Below are 26,579 nucleotides of genomic sequence, written 5' to 3'. Positions count from 1 at the left end.
TTGCCCTTGAAACCAAGAATGGTGGTCTCTGTCACAACCTCCTCCGGGAGTGCATTCCAAGCGTCCACCACTCGCTTTGAGAAACAGAATTTCCTGGCGTTTGTTCTGGGCCTGTTGCCTCTCAACTTCAGTCCATGGCCTCTCATCCGAGTCACATTTGAAAATGTGAATAACAACGTTTCTTGCTCTATTTTGTCGAATCCTTTTAGTATTTTAAAGGTCTCTATCATATCCCTTCACAGTCTTCTCTTCTTCGAGGGTGAACAATCCCAGTTTTCGATACGAAGAATGAATTTAGCCTATCAGCAATCTGTTTGTCGTCTTTAATACACCTTTTTTTTTCTTGGTCATCGAGAGGGCCCACCGCCTCCTTTGCTGGTTTTTTTTCCTTTTATGTATCTAAAAAAGGGCTTGAAGTTTTTAGCTTCTTGCGCTATCTTTTCCTCATAAACCTTTTTAGCGTCTCTTACCTTCTTGTGATACTTCTTCTGGTCGGCCTTGTGACTGTTCCAGGCCTACGTTGTTCGTTCGCGTTTCCATTTTTTAAACGAGTTGCTCTTTTCCCTTACCGCATCCTTTACCCCTTTAGTTAGCCAAGCTGGTTCTCCCTTGTTCGTTTTTTTTTTCCTTCCTTTGGCTATCCGCAGAATATAGAGATTCTGTGCTTTGGTGATGGTAGTTTTTAGTAGGGACCATACTTGGTCGACAGTTTTGATTTCGGCTGTCCTTTTCTTGAGCCACCTTTTAACCATGACTCTCATGTTGTCGTAATTCCCTTTTTTAAAGTTAAATGTTGTGGTTTGAGTCTTGGTTCTTTTCCCCTTTCCGATGCCGATTTTAAAATTGATCATGTTGTGGTTTGAAGCTAAGGGGGGACAAGTCCAGGACAAATGTCAGGAAGTTCTGCTTCACGCAGCGAGTGGTGGACGCCTGGAATGCTCTCCCAAAGGAGGTTATTAAGGAATCCACTGTGCTAGGATTCAAAGGCAAATTAGATGCATATCTCCTTACGAGAGGCATAGAGGGTTATGGGTGACTAAAACTACATCAGGTATATACCTGACAGGGCCTCCGCGTGTGCGGATCGCCGGACTCGATGGACCATGGGTCTGATCCGGAGATGGCAGTTCTTATGTTCTTATGATCGCTGGTCCCTAGCAGGACCATGACTTCCACGCCTGTTGTTCTCCTAGTTATGCCATTTAGAACCAAGTCCAAGGTTATGGTTCCTCTTGTCGGTTCTCCCACCATTTCTTCTAGGAAGCAGTCACCTATTAATTCCAGGAACTTTTGTTTCCCTGCCGCAGTTTGAGGTTCCCAGGTTCCAGTTTATCCCTGGAAAGTTGAAGTCTCCCATAATCGTTACGTTACCTGTTCTACATTCACGATTGATTTCCTCTCTCATTGCTGCGTCTGCTTCCTCTGTCTGTGCCGGGGGTCGATAATAGAGGCCAATTTTTGTGTCTGCTCCGCTCTGGTTAGGGATCCTTATCCAGATGGACTCCAGTTTTTCTTTTCCGTCCATCATCCCTTCTCTGCTAGACTCTACTCCTTCTTGAACATACAGGGTAATCCCTCTCCCTCTTTGCCCTGCTCTGTCTCTTCTGTATAGTTTGTATCCCTGCAGTGCTGTGTCCCATTCATTTTCTTCATTCCACCAAGTTTCAGTTATTCCAATGATATCTAGTTCTTCTCGTCTTGCTTGTGCTTCCAGCTCCCCCATTTTGTTACTCAAGCTTTTGGCATTCGTGTACATACAGTTGAGCTCCTTTTGTACTGCCTTCTTGGACTTTTAAGTCTTCACATTCCTTTTTGTGTCTTCCTGCACTTTATGCCTGTCACTTTCGATTTCAGCATGATCATCCCGTTTTTCTGTACAGTTGTTTGTTGATCCCTTTTCGAGATCACCTGATGCCCGGGCCATCGACTGGGTGTCGACTGTCGGCTCTCCCCTGTTTCTTAGTTTAAAGCCTTTTCAAAGGTCTTCCTCATGTTTTCTGCTAAGACTCTCGCTCCTTGTTTGGTGAGATGTAGACCGTCTTTTCTATAGTATCCGCTTCTTCCCCAGAATGTCGTCCAGTTGCGCACGAAGTCAAATCCTTCCTCGTCGCACCATCTTCTCATCCAGGCGTTGATAGCTCGTAGCTCATCCTGTCTCTTTCCATCTGCTCTCGGCACCGGGAGGATTTCGGAGAATGCCACTTTCACCTCCCTAACCTTCAATTTTCTTCCGAGTGAGCAGAGTTGGCCCTTCATTTCTTCCCTGTTGTACTTCTGTCCGCTCACATCGTTGGTTCCCACGTGGATAATCACAGCAGTGTCCTCTACTCTCTCGCTGTCTATGATCCTGGTGATCCTGCTGGCCACATCCTTCACCCGTGCACCAGGCAGGCAGGTGACCAGTCTATCTTCCCTTCCTCCTGCAATGTGACTGTCCACATTGCGTATGATTGAATCTCCAACGATGATCCCTGTCTTCTTTATTCGGCGGTTCTTAGGAGGTCGCAAGTCTGTATTCATGGTTGTAGGATCTATCCTCGCTCTTCTGTAGTGGATCTCAGACGGGCTCTCATTTCACTCTAGGTGTGGTCGTCCTTGACCTCGTTTCAGTCTCTTCTTCAGTTGTAGTGGTGCCTCCTTCCACATCACCTGGGCCCTCTTCCTTGGTTGTTGGGATCTCCAGCCCTGGGGCCTCCACATGTTGCTGGTGGGTTTCCTCGATGAACCTCTCCAAGTCCTCGATCACTTCGCTGGCATTAGACTCCCCCAGCAACTTCTCCTGTATGCTATTTTCTTTTTTCTTGACAAGGAGTTCTTCCAGTTCTATCACAGTTCCCTCCAGCAGCCGGACTTGCAGCTTCAGGCTCTCCAGCTCTTTGCATCGGCTGCAAATGAATGCTCTAGTCCCCGAGGGGAGGTAGTCATACATACTGCAGCCTGTGCAGAAGACTGGAAAGCTCATCCTCTGTCTTCCGTGGGCGCACATATCCTTCTCAGTAGTGTGTGTCCTGACCTCCTATTGGCTGTTCTCCTTCGGTTGTCGGTTGTGAGTGCTGTTGATGCTGCTGAGTTGTGTGGCTAGGTAAAAACAGAAGAAGGAGGAAGAAAAAAGTACTTACGTTTTGGAGCTCTCTATTAGTTGTCCTAGTTTCCTGGCTTCTTCTACAGGCTCCTTCGCAAAGGCGCTCTTGCTAAGGCGAGCGCCTTATGCCTCTCGCCAACGGCTGCGTGCCATTGGCTTCCGCCCCTTTTAAGGGGGAGTCCGGCGCTCAGGTGATGACACTAACGACGCTGGCTGTGATGTGAGGGTGGGGCGGAGCTTCCTCTCGCCGCTACACCCCCACGCTGCTGCTTCGTTTGTCCCTCTCTCCTGCTCTCCTCTCACGCTGCCTTCCTTCACTGGTGCCTTCTTTCTCCCGCATCGGCCAAAGCTGTATTTGCAGCGCCGCGTCCCCTCCTTTTAAGGGGGAGTCTGGCGCTCAGGTGATGATGCTAACGACGCTGGCTGTGATGCGATGGGGGGGGCGGAGCTTCCTCTCGCCACTACCCCACGCTGCCTGCTTCGTTGTCCCTCTCTCCTGCCTATCCTCTCATGCTGCCTTCCTTCACTGGTGCCTTCTTCCTCCCGCACCGGCCAAAGCTGTATTTGCAGCGCCGCGGTCCCCTCCTTTTAAGGGGGAGTCCGGCGCTCAGGTGATGACGCTAATGATGCTGGCTGTGATGCGAGGGGGGGGGCGGAGCTTCCTCTCACCGCTACCCCACGCTGCCTGCTTCGTTGTCCCCTCTCTCCTGCCTCTCCTCTCACGCTGCCTTCCTTCACTGGTGCCTTCTTCCTCCTGCACCGGCCAAAGCTGAGGTCATCTGTTTCTTGCTCTCCCTTCCATGTTGGTGTTGGTGTAACTTCATCCTTCATCTGGAGATCGTTCTCTTCTACCCTCTTCCTGTATGCTTCCTCAATGAATTCTTCGAGATCCCTGACTTCCTTCTCGATGTGTCTCTCACTCATGAAGTCTTCAAATGTCCTGATAGGGTTCTCTGTGGTGTAAAGTCCTTCTAGCTCCTGTATCTTGTCCTTAAGTCGCTTGACTTCCTTCTTCAAACTTTTCCAGCTCCTGACACCGACTGCATACATTATGACTGTCTCCCCGAGGTGAGGTAGTCATACATTATGATAGTCTGTGCTAGAACACTGGAAAGCTCATCTTCTGTTTCCCTCTGCTTCCATCGTCGTTCCTGCTTAAAGATAACAGTTTAAGATTACGTGTTCCTTCTGTGCCTACTTCCTTCTGCGCCTGCTTCTGGCCTTGCTGCCTTCTTCTTGTGTGTGCTGCTTATGTTCTACCTTACCTTACTTTTGCTTGTGTGTTTATTCCTTCTGCGCCTGCTTCTTCCTTACCTTCTGTGCTTGCAACTTCCTTACCTTTCAGTCCTTCCCTGTGCTCTTGGGTGTAGTGACTTGGCCCTTCTTGAGGCCCTTCGCAAAGGTGCTCTCGCCTTCGCCGTGCGCCAAACGGCTGTGCACCGTTGGCTCCTCCCCTTTTTATGGGGGAGTTCGGTTGCTGACTCTTCCGGAACAGCGGTGGGGGTGGGCGGAGCTTACTCTCGCCCCTGCCCCTAACCTCCTGCTCTTCTCTGTCTCCCTCCTCTGCTCGTTTTTGCTGTTAAAACTTCTTTTCTCTCTGCTCCTGCTCCCTGTTCCTCTCTACTCTTGCTTTTCTCCTGCTCCTCTTGCCTGATGCTGTGCACCGCGTTCGCCAATGGCTCCTCCCCTTTTTATGAGGGAGTTCGGTTGCTGGCTCTTCCGACGCGGTGGAGGTGGGTGGAGCTTACTCTTGCCCTGCCCCTAGCCTCCTGCTCTTCTCTGTCTCCCTCCTCTACTCGTTGTTGCTGTTAAAACTTCTTTTCTCTCTGCTCCTGCTCCCTGCTCCTCTCTACTCTTGCTTTTCTCCTGCTCCTCTTGCCTGATATTGTTTCAATTGAAAGAGATTTGCCTCATGTACATTTAGAACTCAAAATACTAAGGAGTTAGTAAATATGATACTTGTGTTAAAATGTGAATGCTAGAAATACTCCACAAGTACTGAATTATATATTATTAATGATACAAAATAAAAACATATACAGTAAACCTTGGATTGCAAGTAACTTGGTTTGCAAGTGTTTTGCAAGACAAGCAAAACATTTTATTAAATTTTAACTTGCTATACAAGCAATGTCTTGCACTACATGCACATACAGTATACACATATCACAACTGAGCTGATGGTTCTCTCTCTGACGCTGCAGGAATGTAGTGACTGTTCTAAACGAGCAAGGTCTTGCAATACAAGTTCGTATAGTATTTTGTATTAAAGTTTTTGGGTTGTAGAACAAATCGTCGAGTTCCATTATTTTCTATGGGGAAATTCGCTTTGATATATATATATATATATAGGTTTAAATACCTACTTGGCCTAAATGTACATGATACTGAATAATATATTATTGATGATACAAAATAAAAACATATATATATATAGTGCAACAAGTGCAATAAATGCTAATAAAGTGCTCAGTCACCAACCGATAAGTGCAAGCGCCATCATAGTGAAATTTGGTACAAGTGCAGGAAACTGCATTCTACCGCCCACTTATTCCATCCTAAAAGATAAGTGGTTCATTGACTTCATTTTTGTGAACATTCAAAGCTATGTATAAAATGTTTGCGAAGGCTGGATATGGGCTTTTGACAGTGCTATGATGGTCCTTTTATACAACCGATGCTTGCACTTATCGGTTGTGTGTGTGTATATGCATGTATGTTTTTATTTTGTAGGGAGGTATTCTCACATATGGGTGATGTCATTGACGGAGCCCGGATGCGGATGCCTCACAAGCAGACTTGCTTGAAGAAACTCGAAGTTTCGAGTCGCCCGCACCGCGCATGCGCGAGTGCCTTCCTGCCCAGCACAGGGCGCGTCTCCTCAGTTCTCAATTTTCCGTGGAGCCGAGAAGTCCGTCTTTGACTTTCTGCATTTAACTTCATTCCTTTGTGCCTTCTCTCAACCGCGGTTTGTATTTTTTTTCTCACGAATCGCTGTTTTTAGTTTATTCTTTTATTTTAGTTAAAAAAAACAAAAAAAAACCTTTTATTTTTCTTCTTCCTTTCGTTTTCCGGGACAGGCCGCTTGGCCGCAGCCCGAGGGCTTCAATTTTCGACGGCTATTTTTACCTTCTATGTCCCTGCCTGCCATGGGCTTCAAGAGGTGTAGCAAGTGTCAGCGTGTGATCTCTCTTACGGACCCTCACAGATGTTGCCTCAAGTGCCTTGGGCCGAAACATCATCCTAGGTCGTGCCTGCCTTGCCAAACACTTCAGCCTCGTGCTTTTAAGCGTCGTTGCATTTTGATGGACAAGCTCTTCGAGATGGAGTCTTCTACGGATCCCTCGACTTTGAAGGCGTCTTCGGCCTCGACTCCCACCAAGGCTCCTTCTGCGCCTACTGCTTCCACCCTGAGCCTCTTCAGATCTTCGTCATTTGCAGCAGCTCTTGCTTCGACGTCATCTGCTGTATCTTCCCCTGTTTCCTCAGGTCAGATAGCTCAGCAGTCAGTTCCGCCGGTGGTGATTAAAGTGTCTAAGACTCCCAGGTCGAAGCACGCTCACACTACCTCGAAGGAACCTCCAGCCAAAGCAGGTGATCTGGTTTCAGACACGGATCCATCCTTGCCGGCTTCTTTCCAGACCATGTTAGAGAAGCAGTTTATTCAGTTCCTTACTAACATGGGACCCAAATTGCTTCCTCTTATCCAGCCTGGGCATTCAGCAGACTCCCGCGAGGTCGATCCGCTTCCTTTGCCCCAGTCTGAACTTACACACTCTTTGCAGGGAGCAGAGTCTCTGCGAGTGTCTGGTCTGGCATCCAAGCATGTAAAGCAAGGAGCAGATTCTTTGCGAGTGCCTCAACGAGAATCCTCACACTCTATACAAGGGGCAGAGTCTTTGAGAGTGCATCGAGGTTCCTCCACCAAGCCTCTGGAGCTTCGATCTATAGCCTCTAGTCCTATTCATACATCAGCATCGGCTGCCCAAGTCTCCGAGGCGAAGTCTCCTTGATCCTCGAGATCTGGTTCCAGACACAGTTCTCACCGACATTCGAGGCCTTCATCGAGGCATCCTTCCAGGCATAGTTCTTCGTCTCACAACAGACCATCTTCCTCGAAGCCTCGATCTACTCCAACTTCGACCAGACCACCGACTCCTCATTCGAGGTCTCCGATGCCGGACCTCGAAGATGTCGTGGTATTGATTGCCTCATCCAAGTCACCAGGTTCCTTTGATGCCTTTTTCCCTGCCGAAGCTTCATCTTCGACACAGGCTGCCTCGACGTCCTCGAGTCCTTCTCGAGGCAAAGCATTGGCAGATCAGCTATCTTTCTCGTCTTTCCTCTGACAGATGGCTGTAGACTTGGATATTCAATTGGATGCTAGAATCTATCATATCCACTCAACTATCTTCCTACCTTGAAAAATTCACCATTCTTCTACCCTACCAATACAGCTTCCGTCCCAGCTTCAGCACCGAATCCCTTCTGATCTCCTTAATTTCAAAAGTTCAACATCTCCATTCTCGCAACAAGTTCGCCGTCCTTCTTCAATTCGACATCTGTGCAGCTTTTGATGTTGTCCATCATGATATCCTAATTTACCAACTCACTGAGATAGGCATTAACTCCATAGTCCTTGACTGGTTCTCGAAGTTCTTACGCTCCCGCTCCTACACAGTCAACATGAAGGGCACTTCTTCCTCCCCCTGGAACCCGATTTGTGGAGTCCCACAAGGCTCACCTCTCTCTTCTATCCTCTTCAGCATTTACATGTCCTCCCTTAAACTCTTCCATCTCTCCCCACTTGAAATACTTTACACTTACGCAGATGACATCTTTGTTCTCCTCGAGACCGACCGGAACCTCACCAACCTCTCTGTGAACATATCCTCATGTATATCGAACCTTCAATCCTGGGCCCACACTGTGCAGATGAAACTGAATTAATCCAAAACAAAACTTCTCTGGCTCGGCCCAAAACTGGACCAACTGCCCACCTCCATCGCACTGTCCTCTGGCCCCACCCTGCATCTTGAATACTCAAGTAAAATTCTGGGAGTCATCATTGACTCTACACTTTCCTTCAACGATCACCTCAACTCCCTAATAAAAAAATGTTTCTTCAGCCTTCACATGCTAAGGAAAGTGAGAACCTGTTTCCATCAAAAAACACTTTGCCGTCCTTGTCCAATCTACCATCCTTTCCAGTACTGGACTATTGCAACTCTATCTACCTAAGCCTAACAAAGAAAAATCTTCAAAGACTCCAGCAGATTCAAATTGCCGCTGCTAAGCTTATCTTCGCAAAAAGCAAATTCGACCACGTCTCACCACTTTTGTCCAAGCTCCACTGGCTCCCGATAATCTCCAGAGTCCACTTCAAATGTGCCTGCCTTACTTTCAAGATCCTACACGGCATTCTCCCCCCTTTATTCCTCTTTCTTGGAATTCCTCTAACCCCAATTCCACCAGATCTACCCAAAAACTGAAACTTTCCTTTCCCTCTCGAAAAGGCGTTTCCCTTGTAGGAAAACTAGGTTCCTCCCTCCCTTTCAGAATCACTGAGCTCTGGAACAATCTTACCTCCCCTCTTAAGAATCTGAACTCCCTCCAAATCTTCCGTAAACATCTGAAAACCTGGTTACTCTGTCCTAAATTTTCTCTTCAGTTTGTCTTTTCCTTTCACTGGAGTTCCTTTCTACCCTAACCCTTGTTAACCGTGTCGAGCTTTGCGAATGTAGAGATGATGCGGTATACAAACACAAGGTTTGGTTTAGTTTAGTTTAGGATTCTGGCTCCAAATTTTCTAAGGAGTATCTCGAAGTCATGCATCTTCCTCAACCTCCGGCAGTCTCTTAAGCTTCCACTTCATAAGCTTTTGAATCAGACTTTTGGTCATTGCATGGAAACACCTTTTTCCATACCGGCTGTTCCAGGAAAATTGGACTCTAGGTATAAGACTGTGCATCGCAAAGGGTTTGACAACTCTGTTATCTCATCAATCCCTGCTCGTCGAGTCCTCCTTGAAAAGGTCCCATCCTTCCAAGGTTTACGCCACCGTCCCTCCTGGAAGGGAAGGGAAAACTATGGACAAATTCGGAAGTCGCATCTACCAGAATGCTATGATGTCCTCTAAAGTCCTCAATTATAATTTTCAATTCTTCATTTACTTTGAATTCCTTATTTCTCTTCTACTAAAGTTTTTGAATTATTTGGATACCCAAATGCATTTTGAGTTTCAGGAAGTCATTGCTTCTTTATCTCAATTATGTTTGCATCTCCTCCAATCATCTTATGATGCCTTCGAGTTATCTGCCCGAGCAGCTGCTTGCTCTGTAGCTATGCGTCGTCTTGCCTGGCTTCGTACCATTGACATGGACTCTAACCTTCAAGACCGCTTGGCTAACATTCCTTGTGAGGGTAATGACCTCTTTGATGAATCCATCGAGGCAGCCACCAAGAAATTATCTGACCATGAAAAATCATTTGCTTCTATAGTCAGACCTAAGCCAAAGCCAGCTCCTGCTAAGCCTGCACGCCCTGCTCTTATCTATCAAAGGCGTTTTGCTCCAAAGCCCGCTCCTTATACTCGTCCTCCTCTGAAAAAACATCAACCTCAGAAGCAACAGAAACCCCAACCTTCTGCTGCACCTAAGGCTTCTCAGCCTTTTTGACTGTTTACAACAGAGCATAACCTCCACCGTTCTGTTTCTGTCTCCTTTTCCCCCTATAGGAGGTCGTCTCCATCATTTTTATAACTAATGGACGATAATTATATCCGACCTCTGGGTGCTTACCATCATCAGGGAAGGATACTGTCTTCATTTCACTCAGGTTCCACCAGAGCTTCCTCCAAGAGAGTATCCTTACAATCCATCCCAGACTGCCCTTCTTCAGGAAGCTCAAGCTCTGCTTTCTCTCCATGCCATTGAACCAGTTCCCTTGGAACAGCAGAACAGGGGTTTTTACTCCCGTTACTTCCTTGTTCCGAAGAAGACGGGCGATCTGCGGCCCATTCTGAATCTCAGGGCTCTCAACAAATTTCTAGTCAAAGAAAAGTTTTGAATTATCCCCTTCTCGAGCAGAATGACTGGTTATGCTCTCTGGATCTCAAGGAGGCCTACACTCATATCCCCATTCATCCAGCCTCCCCTCAATACCTCAGATTTGGGGTGGGGAATCTGCATTATCAATACAGAGTACTATCCTTTGGCTTGGCCTCGTCTCCCAGAGTGTTCACCAAGTGCCTGGTAGTGGTAGTGGCAGCTCTCCGAAAGGTCTTCAGGTATTTCCCTACCTCGGCGACTAGCTCATCAAAGATTCCACATCTCAAGTGGTTGTTGTAGCGACCCAACGGAGTACCTGGTTCCTACAAAGTTTGGGATTCAAAATCAACTTTCCCAAATCTCAACTTCAGCCCTCACAGAATCTACAATTCATTGGAGCTGTTCTGGACACTGTCCAACTCAGAGCTTTCCTTCCACACAACGTCTGGAAGCTCTTCTTCAACTCTGTCATACAGTCTCTTCCTGCTCTTCCATCTCAGCGAGACACATGATGGTACTGCTGGGTCAGATGGCCTCCACAGTACACGTGACTCCTTTTACCAGACTCCACCTCAGAATTCATCAGTGGACCCTGGCATCTCAATGGACGCAAGTTTGCGACCCTCCTTCTCAACACATTTCAGTCATTCCTTCCTTGAAGAAGTCTCTCCGTTGGTGGATGCTCTCTTCCAATCTTTCCAAAGGCTTGCTTTTTCAAATGCCCCCTCATCAGAAGGTCCTCACGACAGACTCTTCAACCTACGCTTGGGGCGCTCATCTCGATGGTCTCCGTACTCAAGGCCTCTGGACCAATACGGATCGTCAATGTCACATAAATCTGTTGGAACTCAGAGCAATTTTCAAGGCTCTCAGCGCTTTTCAACATTTTCTTCGCGACCAGGTAGTCCTCATCCAGACGGACAACCAAGTCGCCATGTATTATGTCAACAAACAAGGAGGGACGGGATCTGCCTTCCTTTGTCAAGAAGCTCTGAAGGTTTGGGACTGGGCAATCCATCACAACACCTTCCTCAAAGCTGTCTACATTCAAGGAGTGAAGAATTGCTTAGCGGACAACTTGAGTCGTCTTCTGCAACCTCATGAATGGACTCTCCATTCCTCGCCTCTTCATTACATTTTTTCACAGTGGGGGACCCCTCAGATAGACCTCTTTGCGGCTCCCCACAACTTCAAACTGCTTCAGTTCTGCTCCAGGATATACTCTCCTCACCGCCTCGAGGCAGATGCTTTTCTTCTGGAATGGACGAATCTCTTCCTGTATGCATTCCCTCCATTTCCTCTCATTCTCAAGACTCTGGTCAAGTTGAAGAACGATCATGCCACCATGATTCTAATCGCTCCTCGGTGGCCAAGACAACCTTGGTACTCCCTTCTACTTCAACTCAGCACCAGGGAGCCATACCTTCTACCAGTTTTTCCTTCTCTGCTTACACAGAGTCAAGGATCTTTGCTTCATCCCAACCTGCAGTCTCTACACCTGACAGCTTGGTACCTTTCAACGTAATTCCTCTTCAGTTTTCTCAATCTGTAAGAGATGTTTTAGAAGCTTCTAGAAAGCCTACCACGAGACAATGCTATCACCAAAAGTGTACTTGATTTTCTACGTGGTGTTTTTCTCATCATAAGGAGCCTCAGCATTCCTCCTTATCTTCTGTTTTGGACTACCTGTTGCACTTATCCAATTCTGGCCTCAAGTCTACATCTATCGGAGTCCAATTCAGTGCAATTGTGGCTTTCCATCAGCCTATTGAAGGGAAACCCCTCTCTGCTCATCCAGTGGTTTTCAAATTCATGAAAGGACTCTTCAGTGTTAAACCTCCTCTCAAACCGCCTCCTGTGGTTTGGGACCTCAATGTTGTCCTTACTCAATTCATGAAGCCTCCATTTGAACCAATTGATAAGGTTCATCTGAAGTATCTCACTTGGAAAGTGATGTTTCTCATAGCCCTCACTTCTGATCGAAGAGACAGTGAACTGCAAGCTTTAGTTACTGACCCACCATTCACGGTGTTCTATCATGACAAAGTTGTTCTTCGTACTCATCCGAAATTCGTACCTAAAGTGGTCTCAGAATTTCATCTCAACCAATCCATCGTACTTCCAGTGTTTTTTCCAAACCCTCATTCTCACACTGGAGAAACAGCCCTTCACACTCTGGACTGTAAGCGTGCTTTGGCTTTCTATCTGGATAGCACCAAACCACACAGAACTGCTCCTCAACTTTTTGTCTCCTTTGACCCGAACAAGTTGGGGCGTCCCATCTCTAAGTGCACCATCTCCAACTGGATGGCGGCTTGTATTTCTTTCTGCTATGCCCAGGCTGGATTACCCCTACACAGTAAAGTCACAGCCCACAGGGTCAGAGCTATGGCGGCGTCTGCAGCTTTCCTCAGATCTACCCCTATTGAGGAAATCTGCAAGGCCACCACTTGGTCCTTGGTTCATACCTTCACTTCTCACTATTGTCTGGATACTTTCTCCAGACGGGATGGACAGTTTGGCCAAACAGTGTTACAAAATTTATTCTCCTAAATTACCAACACTCCCACCATCCCATTCTGGTTAGCTTGGAGGTCACCCATATGTGAGAATACCTGCCTGCTTGGCCTGGGATAAAGCACAGTTACTTACCGTAACAGGTGTTATCCAGGGACAGCAGACAGCTATTCTCACAACTCACCCACCTCCCCTGGTTGGCTTCTCTGCTAGCTATCTGAACTGAGGAGACGCACCCTGTGCTGGGCGGGAAGGCACTTGCGCATGTGCGGTGCGGGTGACTCGAAACTTCTAGTTTCTTCAAGCAAGTCTGCTTGTGAGGCGTCCGCCTGCTGTCCCTGGATAACACCTGTCACGGTAAGTAACTGTGCTATTCAGTATCATGTACATTTAGGCCAAGTAGATATTTAAACCTCTCTATCATATGTCTTGTCTCCTACCTTTCCTTTAAAGTATATATATTGAGATCTTTAAGTCTGTCCCCGTATTCCAAACCTGGGGAACTGGGTTCAATTTCCACTGCAGCTCCTTGTGACTTTGGGCAAATCACTTAACCCTCTATTGCTCCAGCTACAAAATAAGGACCTGCATATAATATGTAAAGACAGAATACTAAATTCCTTTCCTTTCTGTAGTTTTGATGCAATTGGGGGGGGGGAGGGCAATGACCCTTATTGCCTGGGGGCCCGGATCACTGTCAGTCCACGTCTGACTATATGTTGTACATAGATATGAAAATTGTAGACATGCCAATTTTAAGGAAAGCTTAAAGTTGATCAGCAGCAGATTTGAAATGTCAGTAATCTAAACACCTCTCTCCTCCTTTACAGGTCTACTGTTCTCCAGCAGCAGTTTAACCAAGTTGGAAAAGTAGAACATGGATCAGTAGCTATTCCTGCCATCATGAGATCTGGAGCTGGTGGACCAGAGAATTTCCAGATGGGCACAATGCCACAGGCTCAACAACAGATAACTAGTGGGCAGATGCATCGTGGACACATGCCGCCTCTGGTAAGGCTCTTTTAGGATGAGAAGATGCTGGGTAGGGAGTAGGGTTGATGCCTTCCATCCCCCTGGGAGTCCTGGTTCTGGGCAGGGAGTGGGGTTGATGCCTTCCAGCCCCCTGGGAGTCCTGGTTCTGGGCAGGGAGTGGATTGAGGACTTCCAGCCCCCTGGGAGTCCTGATTCTGGGCAGGGAGTGGGGTTGATGCCTTCTAGCCCCCTGGGAGTCCTGGTTCTGGGCAGGGAGTGGGGTTGATGCGTTCCAGCCCCCTGGGAGTCCTGGTTCTGGGCAGGGAGTGGGGTTGATACCTTCCAGCCCCCTGGGAGTCCTGGTTCTGGGAAGGCAGTTGATTGAGGACTTCCAGTCCTGCTGCTGTGTGTTTGCTTTGGTGTTAGGTTGTTTATGTTACTTTCTCATAGGTCTGTGCATTTCTAAACTCTTCACTGCTAGGTAAGTAAATTAATACCTGTACGTTCCAATCCATCATGGTATAAATATAAAGTCCATTCTCCCTTTAAGATGATTGGCTTATATAAACTGGGTTAGTGAATGGTGGTAACAAAGACTACGAATTCAAAAAAGCTTGCAACAAGTATGTGGGATCTGTTAGGGAGAGGGGGGAGAATAGTGGATGGGCCATTTGACCTTGACCTGCACTTGTCAGAAGGGAAATTGGGATTTCTTTATTTCTTTTCTTTTTTGAGTTTTAGGAAGAAAATGAAAACATTTGTTTCAGCTTTTTAGGATGGACATTGTATTTTAATGTTTTCATTCTATCTGTATTTTTGTTTTTAGAATGTGCTTAAAAATGTATAACGTAGGTAAGACATAAATATTTTTTGATAATTGTTTGTACCACTAAACTATATTTGATCTAGGAACGACCTGGTCATTTATTCCACCTCTTGTCATCCTATCAAGAACAAACAGTAAAATCAACACTATTCATGTTAACTCATGCACTCACCTTCTAGCTTTCCAGGCAGTTCGTCACTCCAAACGTATGTGTAAAACAAAACTAAATTCCTACTACTAGAGAAGGACAAAAAACCATCCCTAACTGAACTGGAAGTAAACTCAATCAAGTACCCAATACAGAGCTCCCTCAAAATCCTAGGTATACATTTAGACAGATGCTGCACAATGCAAACACAAATCCATAAAATCACCCAAAAAGCATTCTTCACAATGCGAAATCTAAGAAAAATCTGAAAATTCTTTAATAAAGACCAATTCAGGATCATTGTCCAATCCCTTGTGCTAAGTATTGTAGACTACTGCAACAGCCTCTACTTACCTTGCCCTACCAACACAATAAAAAAACTACAGACCATCCAGAACACAGCCCTCAGACTCATATACTCACTCAGCAAACCCGACCACATTACCAATGCATACTTAGAATCTCACTGGCTACCAATAAAAGCAAGAACACAATTCAAACTCTACTGTCTCATTTTCAAAGTAACCCACGGCACGGCACCCAGTTACCTAAACAACTGTTTTCACTACTACCTCTCACCCAGAAGAAGGAGAACACAGAACCTTTTCACCTACCCACCTCTCAACGGTACTCGTCTTAAGAAACTTTACGACAACCTTCTGGGGACACAGGCAGCTAAAATCGACTCTGACATCTCAAAACTTCTGACCAAAACAACAGACATAAAAGAGTTCCGTAAAGAAATAAAAACACTACTGTTCAAAAAATATCTCCCATCACTCCAACTACCACCCAATGAGTCCCCAATCAACGCCTTTGGAAACACCCACCTATAGTATCTCTTTGTCTGTGATCCAGAATGTACTGTAACTCTTTTACACTACACCCGATTTAACTTGATTCAGTTGACACGTATTATCTTCTGTGATATGTATTATAAGAACATAAGCAGTGCCTCCGCCGGGTCAGACCATAGGTCCATCCTGCCCAGCAGTCCGCTCCCGCGGCGGCCCAAACAGGGCCGTTATATGTTCTGTTATATGTATTATCTTCTGTGATATGTATTATCTTCTGTGAAATTGAAGTATCATAATCCTTTACTGTTCCTGTAACTTACCCTTATCCTGAAATGTAATTCTACTGGAACTGCCCAGATAATTTCTATATTGTAATCCGCCTAGAACCGCAAGGCACAGGCGGAATAGAAATCCGTAATGTAATGTAAAACAATAAGTCTTCAGCTGTTTCTTAAAATTAGCCACAGATTCAATAGATCTAATACCAACCAGTAATTGATTCCACATTGTAGAGGCAGCCCCCCCAAAAGGCACCACAAATCAACATTTATCTCAATGCTCTCCTAAAAATATAGGTTATCCTAGAACAAGCAGGCAGCATAGTCTCACAAATTCCACATTGAGACTTGTACTCGGTGTTCCTCTTTAAAATTGCACTCTCTTAAGGCCCATCGAGCTTAGTGGGAGCAGTTCTTTGGCATCATTGTAAACATTATCAGATCTTCTTAACTGCCAATATCGACAGCTTCTGCATTGGCATCAACATTGACTTCGAACTTCCAGCATCGGGGGAACCAGCTCAGAAGCATCCACTCCTCAACAAGCGTCATAGGTCTCTACAGCATCGAGTCTCTTGATGCAGACTGAACATCGACACCGATGCTCCCCAGCATAACAGGTTGTCTCTCCCTCATCAAAATCATCCTGCTGCACCGATGATACAGGCTGTTGAGCCATAAGTACCGATGCATTCTTTTAAGGTGTTGCAGGTCTAAATGGCATCAAGTCTTTTTTAATGCAGACCGAACAGCATCGTCATCGTTCTTCATTTACAGGTTGTTTCTTCTTCACACTGTGCACTCATCAATGTACCCTCTCCAGGCAACCTGCTAAATCGAGGGTACCGCCTGTTGAATTGGTACATGTTTTCTCCATGAGTTCTTCCGTAGGGAGCTTGGTAATATGCTTATTTTGCATAAAATGCTGCTGTTAGCATCAACTCCCTTGGTATCACCTCACTTAAGCATAGTGCTTAATTGTTTCCATCATTTTGCCTGGCACCAAAGTCAGGCTTTCTGGTTTGTCATTTCCCAGATCTCCCCTAGAACCCTTTTTAAAAATCGGCATAACATTGGCCACCCTCCAATTTTCAGGCAATACAGATGATTTTAGCGACAGGTTGCAGATCACTAACAGCAGGTCAGCAATTTCATGTTTGAGTTCTTTTAGTACCCTGGGATGTATACCATCCGGTCCAGGTGATTGATCGCTTTTTAACTTGTCGATTTGACTTAGTACATCTTCCAGATTCACCGAGATTTCTTTCAATTCCTCCGGATCATCACCCTTGAAAACCATTTCTGGCTCTTATATCTTCTTCCGTGAAGACCGAAGCAAAGAATTCATTCAGTCTCTCCGCTATGGCCTTATCTTCCCTGAGCGCCCCTTTTGCTCCTTGATCATCCAGCAGCCCCACAAATTCCGTCACAGGTTTTATGCTTCTGATGTATCTAAAAATATTGTTATGAGTTTTTGCTTATTTTGCAAGTTTCTCTTCATATTCTTTGCATCTAGCTTACCAGTGCTTGTGTCTCTTCTTATTTTCTTCATTCAGATCCTTTTTCCATTCTTTAATTGTATTTAATGTGTTACATGAAAGTTAATCAAGTGTGTATTTATAAGTTCCTATGATTTTATCTAATACACTTGTTGTAATATGCAAAAATGAATAAATAATTAAAAAAAAAAATAAAGGATTTGTTTTTTTGCTCTTTCACTTCACCTTTTAACCATGCCGGCTCTCATTTCCTCCTCTTTCCACCTTTGCTGATACGTGGAATACATCTGGTCTGGGCTCTCACGATGGTATTTTAAAAATCTACGCCTGGTTTACAGTCCTAATTTTTGCAACTGATCCTTTTAGCTTCTTTTTAACCATTTTCCTCAGTTTATCGTAGTCGCCCTTTTGAAAATTAAACACCTCTACAGTAGATTTCTTTTGCGACGTCACTCCCAGTATCAGTGATCACATTATGATCACTGTTTCCCAATGGACCCAACACAGTTAACTCCTATACTATGCCTTGCATTCCACTAAGGATGAAATCTAAAATAGCTCACCCTCTTATCGATTCCCAGACCAGTTGCTCCAAGAAGTAGTCATTTATGACATCTAGGAATTTTACCGCCCTAGCACTCCCCAATGTAACATTTAACCAGTCAATGATGGGGTAATTGAAATCACAAAATCAAACAAAGAATAAGCCTGCTCCTAAAATGATATGCATTCAGGGTTTTCCAGTAGGTGTGGTATACCTCCAGAAACAATAGAACACCACCTGCCCTAAAGACAAGAAGACAGCAAAAGAAAAAAGAATGAAAAAAGGAGTGGAGAGAAATCCTCAGTTAGGCTTCATGGGTTTCAAAAACTCCACTTCTTCTGAAGGTATATTGCAGCACCTTACTCCGGTAAGCACAGAAGTAACCATGAAAGCAGGAAATGTAATGAAGGACTCATCAACGTCTATCACACAGGAACACAGCGTCCTATCCAGGGATGTGACACAATCCAGCAAAGTAATCCATCCAAGCTCCACAGTGGTCTATTGTTTCTGGAGGGATATCACACCTACTGGGAATTACAGGAGCAGGCTTATTCTTTGTTTGATTTTGTGATTATTGTACTCCTCCAGTTTGTTATAGTGGTAATTGAAATCACCCATTATTATACTGTTGCCCAATTCTCCAACTTTCCTAATTTCTGAAAACATTTCTTCATCTGTCTTCTCATTTTGTTCCAGGGGACGGTAGCATAACCCTTCACACATGGAATTTCTATCCATGTGGATTCCACACATGCAGAATGTTTTTTTAATTTAATTCAATTCCATCTTTAACATCTAATACAATTTAAGCCTTAGGTTTATATACCGTATTATCTCCTGAAGTAGGGGCTCGACTCTGTGTACATAAGACAATTACTAAACGAAAGACAATTAACACTCCTCAGTACCATTTCCCCCAAACTATTGAAATAGCATTGTTTTCATCGGTGACACATGTAGATCTCAGTGAAGGGAGCCACTGCCATTCCAGAACATTCAACTACTCAAATACACCAAAGTGCCATGTTTGCAACTCCTATCTATTGCCACTAACATGCTTGTGGTCATCACATGCGGGTCACACCTCTGGCGTGTGACCTGAATTTGGTTTTTAAATATCTTAAGGCAGGACCCGTTTGAGCCATTGGGTTCTGCTTCGCTTTCTTTCCTTACTTGGAAAATAGTTTTTCTCACAGCTTTAACTTCAGCCAGAAGAATTAGTGACCTTCAAGCACTAGTCACCTATTATCCTTATCTCTAGAGTACAACTACAAGCTCATCCTAAATTCTTTCCTAAACCAAACTTTGTTTTTCTCCTCTACAGCAGAGCAATCTCTCCACACACTAGACTTCAGAAGAGCATTACTTTTTTACCTCAAAGCAACTACCAGTTACGTCAGACAAACCAACTATTCATTTCCTACAATCCAGCTACCCAAGGGAAACTGGCATCAAAAAGAGCTCTTTCCTCTTGGATAGCAAACCTACAACCGACTGGTTAATTGGAGCTCATACAGTACGAGCTACAGCTTCTTCAGTCATGAATTTGAAATCCATTCCCATTCAAGATATTTGCAAGGCTGCAATTTGCTCCTCAGTGCAAACTTTTACAAAGCACTATTGCCTGGATCCAGAGGTTTGTTTTGGTAAATCAGTATCACGAAACCTATTTACATTGTGACTTATTTTTCTACCACTCTTATCCTTCGTTAAGCCAACAAGTGTGCCTGCATATCACTGTCTGGCATAGGTAACTCTGAGAGCTCCTTCCAAGATCCACAAATGATTTTTAATGCAGCAATGAGTAAAGAATCAAACAATACAGCATCAAAATCATTTAAAGCAGAATTGAGAGAGGCACTTTCAGGCCAATGGTTGCATAAGAAAAATGTGCCAAAACTGAACTGGAAACCCCAAAACAAACTCAGCAAGTACTTCATTTTGTACTAAACACAATTGGTGGCATAACCATGAGAGCGGGGCTGGGCCTCCCACTTTGAGCTTAGTCCCCTTCAACATAAACATCTCCCTTGCTGTAGCACATTTTGTTTTTCCATCATCTTGGTCCCAGTTTCTGCTTTTGTCTATCTTCTACTAATTGTTTCCCAGGCCTCGGGAATCCCGGTTCCATCCCCAAGGGAGTCCCGTGAGCCTGGGGGGATTCCCAAGGGAGTCCCCTAGACCTGGGGGGGGAACCCTGTGGATGTCCCCTAGAGCTGGGGGGATCCCTGTGAGAGTCCCCTAGATCTGGGGGGGATCCCTGTGGGAGTCCCTTAGACCTGGGAGGGGGATCCCTGTGGGAGTCCCCTAGACCTGGGGGGGGGGGATCCCTGTGGGAGTCCCCAGACCTGGGGGGGATCCCTGTGGGAGTCCCCTAGACCTGAGGGGGTTCCTGTGGGAGTCCCGTAGATCTGGGGGGATCCCTGTGGGGTTCCCACATGACCCATGGGATTCTCGCAATCCCCGTTCACTTGCAGATCTCTATTTGAAACCTCATTTATTTTTTGATGCCGTTTGGTGATTGAGTTGGGACTTCTTGGTCATAGGGGGCATGAGCTTAATTGTCTGCTTAGTCCTTTTCTTATGACTGTGTGACTGTAATTCTTTGACTGGATGGTGTTTGGTTTTTGTGTGTCCTCTGTCCTGTTCATTGAGTTTTATACTGGCACGTAAAAGCGGTTTATCAGGTCTAATAAATTACAACCATAATTGAAATGGCTACATTGTCTTTTGTTCTCTTGACAGACATCAGCTCAGCAAGCCTTGACTGGAACCATCAACTCCAGTATGCAGGCGGTACACGCAGCACAGGCTACACTAGATGAGTTTGACTCTCTACCTCCCCTCGGACAGGACGCGGTGAGTATCCGCTCTCTAGCATCTGGTGTAGAGTAGTCACACTCCAGCAATATCTACTCTATTGCAGTTTCTGGTCCAGGGCTCTCTTAAGGCATTTCAGATTATTGTAGACTAAGACTTGACATTTGCATTAGATCACATCTTGCTCAGTAGTAGTTCTAGGCATGTGAGTCTGTACTTGAGGCAGTGAAGGATTAAATGACTTGCACTAGAACACCATAAGAATAGCCATACTGGGTCAGACCAATGGTCCACCTAGCCCAGTGGCCAATCCAGGTCACAAGTACTTGACAAAAACCCGATCCAGGGCAAGCAGTGGCTTCCCCCATGTCTGTCTCAATAAGACTATGGACTTTTCCTCCAGGAACTTGTCCAAACCTTTTTTTAAAACCAGGTACAGAGATTAACTGTTCTCTGGGTGAAAAAATATTTCCTCCTATTAGTTTTAAAAGTATCTCCCTGTAACTTTGAGTGTCCCCTAGTCTTAGTAATTTTTGACGGAGTGAAAAATCGATCCACTTGTACCTGTTCTACATCAATCACTCAGGATTTTGTAGACTTCAAGCCTATCTCCCCTCATCTGTCTCGTTTCCAAACGAAAGAGCCCTAACCTCTTTAGTCTTTCCTCTTACGAGAGGAGTTCCATCCCCTTTATCATCTTGGTCGCTCTTCTTTGAACTTTTTCTAATTTCGCTATATCTTTTTTCAGATAAAAAGAGCAGAATTGAATGCACAGAGTGCTAGTGGAATTTGAACTCTGACTTTCTTGGGTCTTAATCATTAGTGTACTCCTCTGCTATTTGAGCAGATACATTTTGTATGTAAAATATATTCATGCTTTTGGAAACAGAAAAGTGCATGTTTAAGAGTCATCCCCATCCCCAGGAATTCACTATCCTGAACTCACTACCTTACAGAGCTAGCTGTGAGCTGCACCTTTTTGCTACATAGTCCTTCCCAGGCAAGATACAAGACAAAAAGACTAACCCATTTCTTGACACCTAATTGAAAGCAAGGGGTCTAGTGTATGTAGGTGATTTTGCCATGAAGATTTCAGAGTATCTCAATGGGTGGGGAAGGGAGAGAGGTGATGCTGAGGTTTCTCACCTCCCTCCACCTGGATTCTTAGAATTGCCAAAGGAAGACACAGACTACATTTTGTGGGAGCTCCTTTAAATTACGCTTCCTTCTTAAAGGCCCATGTAGATGAACTAGGACATAGAGTAAAAGCGCTTTCCTGCTTTCTAAAAACTGAAAACAATTTAAATGGGCAGGAGAGGCTTTTGCTTAATTAAATCATATTGACTAGGTCAGGAGAGAATGGCAGCAGCATTTAACCCCTCTGTCCAGGCAAAGAGGCGAACTCTGGGTGAAACTAAGAGCCATGCATGCACTGGTGACAAGGCAGATAGGACCCGTAAAATATCAGTCAGAAATAGCAGGGAAATAAGATTTTATGTTTGTGATATGTAAACCACATAGTTGTATGTGGTATATAATTTTTTTTTTAAATTCTTTATTCGTTTTCAAATTAAACAACAAGTGCACCAAAGAATATATTACAACAAATTATTCCAGAATATCACTTTGATATCTGCCATATAAACATCTAGTAAAATCAATAACCCCCCTACCACCCACCCTTCATCATATTTTCAATAAAAATATACACAAATTATATATCATAGTATAACATAATATGTAACATTATTTCTAACTCCCTCCCCCCTTTAGTGTGCTAAAAAATAAAACGAAAAGGAGAAGAGAAGAAGTGACGACTATTCACTACAATATTTTGCCAGTGGCCCCCATATTTTTATAAATTTAGTATATGTCCCTCTTTGTATTGCTATTGCACGTTCCATTTTAAATATATGGCATAATGTATTCCACCAAAATGTATAACTAAGGTTTCTGTAATTTTTCCAATTTTTGGTTATGTGTTGGATGGCTTGTTCTCTGATGATATTTGACTCTTTTTCTCATCATCATGCCAAATAGCACTGTATCATAAGAGAGTGCCACATGATTTTCCAATAATGTATTTACTTAAGACCATATTGAATTCCAAAATAACTTAATATAGGGACAAAAATAAAGTAGATGATCTAATGCCCAGGTTCCAGATTACAGTGCCAGCATCTATTGGACTTAGAACTATCTAATTTTTGTAACCGAACAGGGGTCCAAAAACACTCTATGTGACAAAAATAACCAAGTCTGTCTCATAGATGCTGACACTGTACATCTCATTCTCCAAGACCAAATTCGTAGCCATTGAGATGCAGAAATGTGGTGCTTGATCTCAATGCTCCAAATGTCTCTCAGACCATTTTTTGGTTTTTTATTCAAGTATCCAGATAGTAATTTATACCACAGTGCGGCTTGATGTCTAGGAAGTCTGCTTGGAAGCATAGGAACTCCAAACTATACTGATTGTTCAATCGGTATCATACTCATTTGGTAACAAACCACAGGCAAAATCATCATTTTAATAGTTTGAACTCTCCCCCACCAAGGAAGATGTAGAGGATTCCATTGCTCACATAACTCCGTAACTCTTTTTAAAACAAGTTTTTCATTTTCCTTTACTGTATCATCAATTGTACTTTTAATTTGAATACCTAGATACTTAAATCCATCCTCTTTCCATATGAATGGAAAAGAATCAAATAATCCTTTTAGACAATAAACATTTAAAGGTAATATTTCTGATTTACTCCAATTGATTTTATAACCTGAAAATTTACCAAACATATCAATTAATTCCAACAAGCAAGGTAAAGTAAACTCTGGATTTCTCAAATAAAGCAGAATATCATCTGCATATGCCGAGATCTTATATTCCATATCAGAATAAGGAATAGCTACCAATAAGGGTTCTAATACTATATCAAATAACAAAGGAGATAAAGGACAACCTTGTCTAACTCCCCTCTGCAATTGAAAACCCTCAGACAACGTATTATTAATATTTAATCTTGCAACAGGGAAGCTATACAATGTTGTAATCATTTGTACAAATCCAGAACCTATACCAAACCAATCTAAAGTTTGATACATGAAATTCCATTCTACCCTATCAAAAGCTTTCTGTGCATCTAAAGAAACAGCAAAAGCTGGCTCTTCCAAATTTTTTGATAAATTTAACATATGGAACGCTAATCTAGAGTTATTAGAGGAATGTCTTTTAGCTACAAACCCAGTCTGGTGCATATCTGTAATATAAGGGAGAGCTTTAGACAATCTCAAAGCCAAAATTTTCGCCAAAAGTTTATTATCCACATTTATTAAAGATATAGGCTTGATCCTCTATCTCCTTTACTTTTTGATATAGTGCTTGAACCCTTATTATTAGCTATTCAACAGAAAAGGGAGATACAGGGTATACCGCGTAATGATAAAGAATATAAAGTATCTGCATATGCGGATGATATATTACTTCATTTGAGAAATCCTGAAACAACTATTCCAAATTTACTGGTTTTGATTGAAAAATTTGGAAAGTTTTCAGGATATAAAATAAATTGGATTAATTCAGAAGTTCTTCCTTTAAATGTGCATTGCACAAAAGGATTATTTGACTCATTCCCTTTTATATGGAAAGAAGAAGGAATAAAATACTTAGGTATATGGATAAAAAACACACTTGATGAGACAATTATAATGAATGAAAAAAGTTTATTGCAAAAAGTAACAGAGTTATGTGAGCAATGGAATCCTTTACAGTTATCTTGGTGGGGAAGAGTGCAAACTGTCAAAATGATGATATTGCCTGTGGTTTGTTATCAAATGGGAATGATACCAGTTTTTTTTCAGGGGTCTTTTTATAAAAAATTAAATAATATTCTTAGTAAATTTATTTGGCTGGGTAAAGCTGTAAGAATTGCTCTAGTGACTTTACAAAAACCAATTGAGGAGGGAGGGGTAAATTTTCCAAATTTTTATAGGTTTCATCAATCCTATATCTTGCACCAAGGTATGTATTGGGTCCTCCCAGAACTCATGGAGAAGCTTCCAGATTGGTTATGGTTGGAGTGGCAGCTCATGTCTCCTATCAGGCTTCGTCATCTGCTTAGCATTAAAATGCCTAGAATAAGGAAAACCAATAGGATATTAATGGACACATGGACAACATTAAAATATGTTAACAATTTAACTCCTATTACTATTCAAAAATCTACTTGTCAAAACATATGGCTGAACTCCAAGATACGAATAGGCGGTTTTATGATTGTCTGGAAGGATTGGATTGAGGCAGGAATACGTACTTTAAATGATGTTATTAATGATGGTAAACTGCTGGAGTTTTCACAATTGCAACATAAATTTGGTCTTGATAAAAAACAAAGTTATAAATTGTTGCAATTGAAGCAGGCCATTCAGGCAGGGTTCCCTGAATGGAAGTCTTTAAATACTCATTTTACTCTAGAATTCTTATGCTTCCAGGCAGATTTTCTGGGTCACCAGGCCGCGCAGTGGTATAAAACATTATCTGGCTATTTAAATAAAAAACCAAGGACTCTACTTAGAGATATTTGGAGCATTGAGATTAAGCATAAAATTAATGCATCTCAATGGTCACGTATTTGGTCTTGGAGGATAAGATGTACATTGTCTGTGTCTATGAGGCAAACATGGTTTTTCCTGTTGCATAGAGCACTCTGGACCCCTGTTCGTTTACAAAAATTGGATTGCTCTAAATCTAATAGATGTTGGCATTGTCATCTTGAGGCTGGAACCCTAGATCATTTATTATTTTATTGTCCTCTTATTAATAATTTTTGGAAATTGATATGGGGACAAATAAATTGTATGTTAGAGAATCATGTGGCCCTGTCATATGACACAGTTTTGTTTGGGATGTCTATGAGGGCCAAAAGTCAAATCTCCTCGAATAATAATAAGCTGTTAATGATTTTAACAGGAGTTGCCATCCAACAAATAACATACAATTGGAAAGACTACAGGGGGTTGAATTACTGTTTCTGGTGGAGTTCGGTGTGTCATGTGTATGAAATGGAAAAAACATTGGCGGTTAGAAAAGGTTATTATAAGAAATTTAAAGATGTGTGGGGACCATTAATAGATTACTATAATAAATAATTGTATTTATCCCCATTTAGTATGTATAGGGTGGGAGGGGGGTGGGTGGATTTTTTGATAGGTGTGATAGGTAATTTTATGATAATGTGATAGGTAATTACAAAAATATTTGGAAAGGGAGGGATGGGAGGTAATTTATAGTATAAGATGACTGTAGAGTTTCAAGTGAAGAATGTATATTATGACTTGATTTATTGTACACTTTTTTTCATACTTTAAAAATGAATAAAGATATATTAAAAAAAAAGATATAGGCTTGTAGTTTGAAACCAAAGTAGGATCTTTGTTTGGCTTAGGCAAAACAATTACTACTGATTCAGCCATAGTACCCTTAATATAACCTTTTATAAGTTGTGCCTGATATAAATTTAATAAATAAGGGGAAAGGACATTTTGAATGTTTTATAAAATTCTACCGTTTATCCATCACCACCTGGAGCGGATCCAACTCTAAGAGACTTCAACGCTGATTCTAATTCTTTTAGAGATATAGGTTCTTCTAAACTTCTTTTTATATGTTCAGGAACCTTAGGTCCAATAATTAAATCTAAAAAATTTAAACCATCCTTTTGCCTCTCCATATAAGGCTCAGAAGAATACAGGTCTTTATAAAATTTCAGAAACTGTTTTAATATTTGATCTGTTTGATTATTTATAACACCGTTATCCTCTTTTATTGCATCAATGTTAGTTCTTCTTTTCTTTGCTTTAAGATAATTTGCCAATAATCTTCCTGCCTTATTAGAATTTCCATAATACATTGTCTGTTTGGAAAACAAATCTCTTCTTATCATTTTTGAAGCTAAGTCATTATAATTTTATAATAATAAATAATAAATACATTTTGCAGTGCTGCCTGGCTAGCTATGTGGGTGCAGCACTGAATTATCAGCCACAGC

At 43.1% G+C, this 26,579-nt stretch overlaps 1 protein-coding gene across 2 annotated transcripts in view; it reads left to right on the top strand.

Annotated features, from left to right (window-relative positions):
• TLN1 (talin 1) overlaps nt 1–26,579 on the top strand; it is a 690,102-nt gene that overhangs the window by 275,940 nt on the left and 387,583 nt on the right. For both annotated transcript variants that reach the window (XM_033937496.1, XM_033937486.1), the window contains exons 14-15: nt 13,479–13,659; nt 20,461–20,574. In XM_033937496.1, coding sequence (XP_033793387.1) covers nt 13,479–13,659; nt 20,461–20,574 — 295 coding nt within the window. The remainder of the gene's footprint in view (nt 1–13,478; nt 13,660–20,460; nt 20,575–26,579) is intronic.

The sequence above is a fragment of the Geotrypetes seraphini genome, chromosome 1, assembly GCF_902459505.1.
Source record: "Geotrypetes seraphini chromosome 1, aGeoSer1.1, whole genome shotgun sequence".
In the NCBI taxonomy this organism is placed as follows: Eukaryota; Metazoa; Chordata; class Amphibia; order Gymnophiona; family Dermophiidae; genus Geotrypetes; species Geotrypetes seraphini.
The sequence above is the reverse complement of the archived record's forward strand: the minus strand, read 5'-3'. Positions and strand labels throughout refer to the sequence as shown.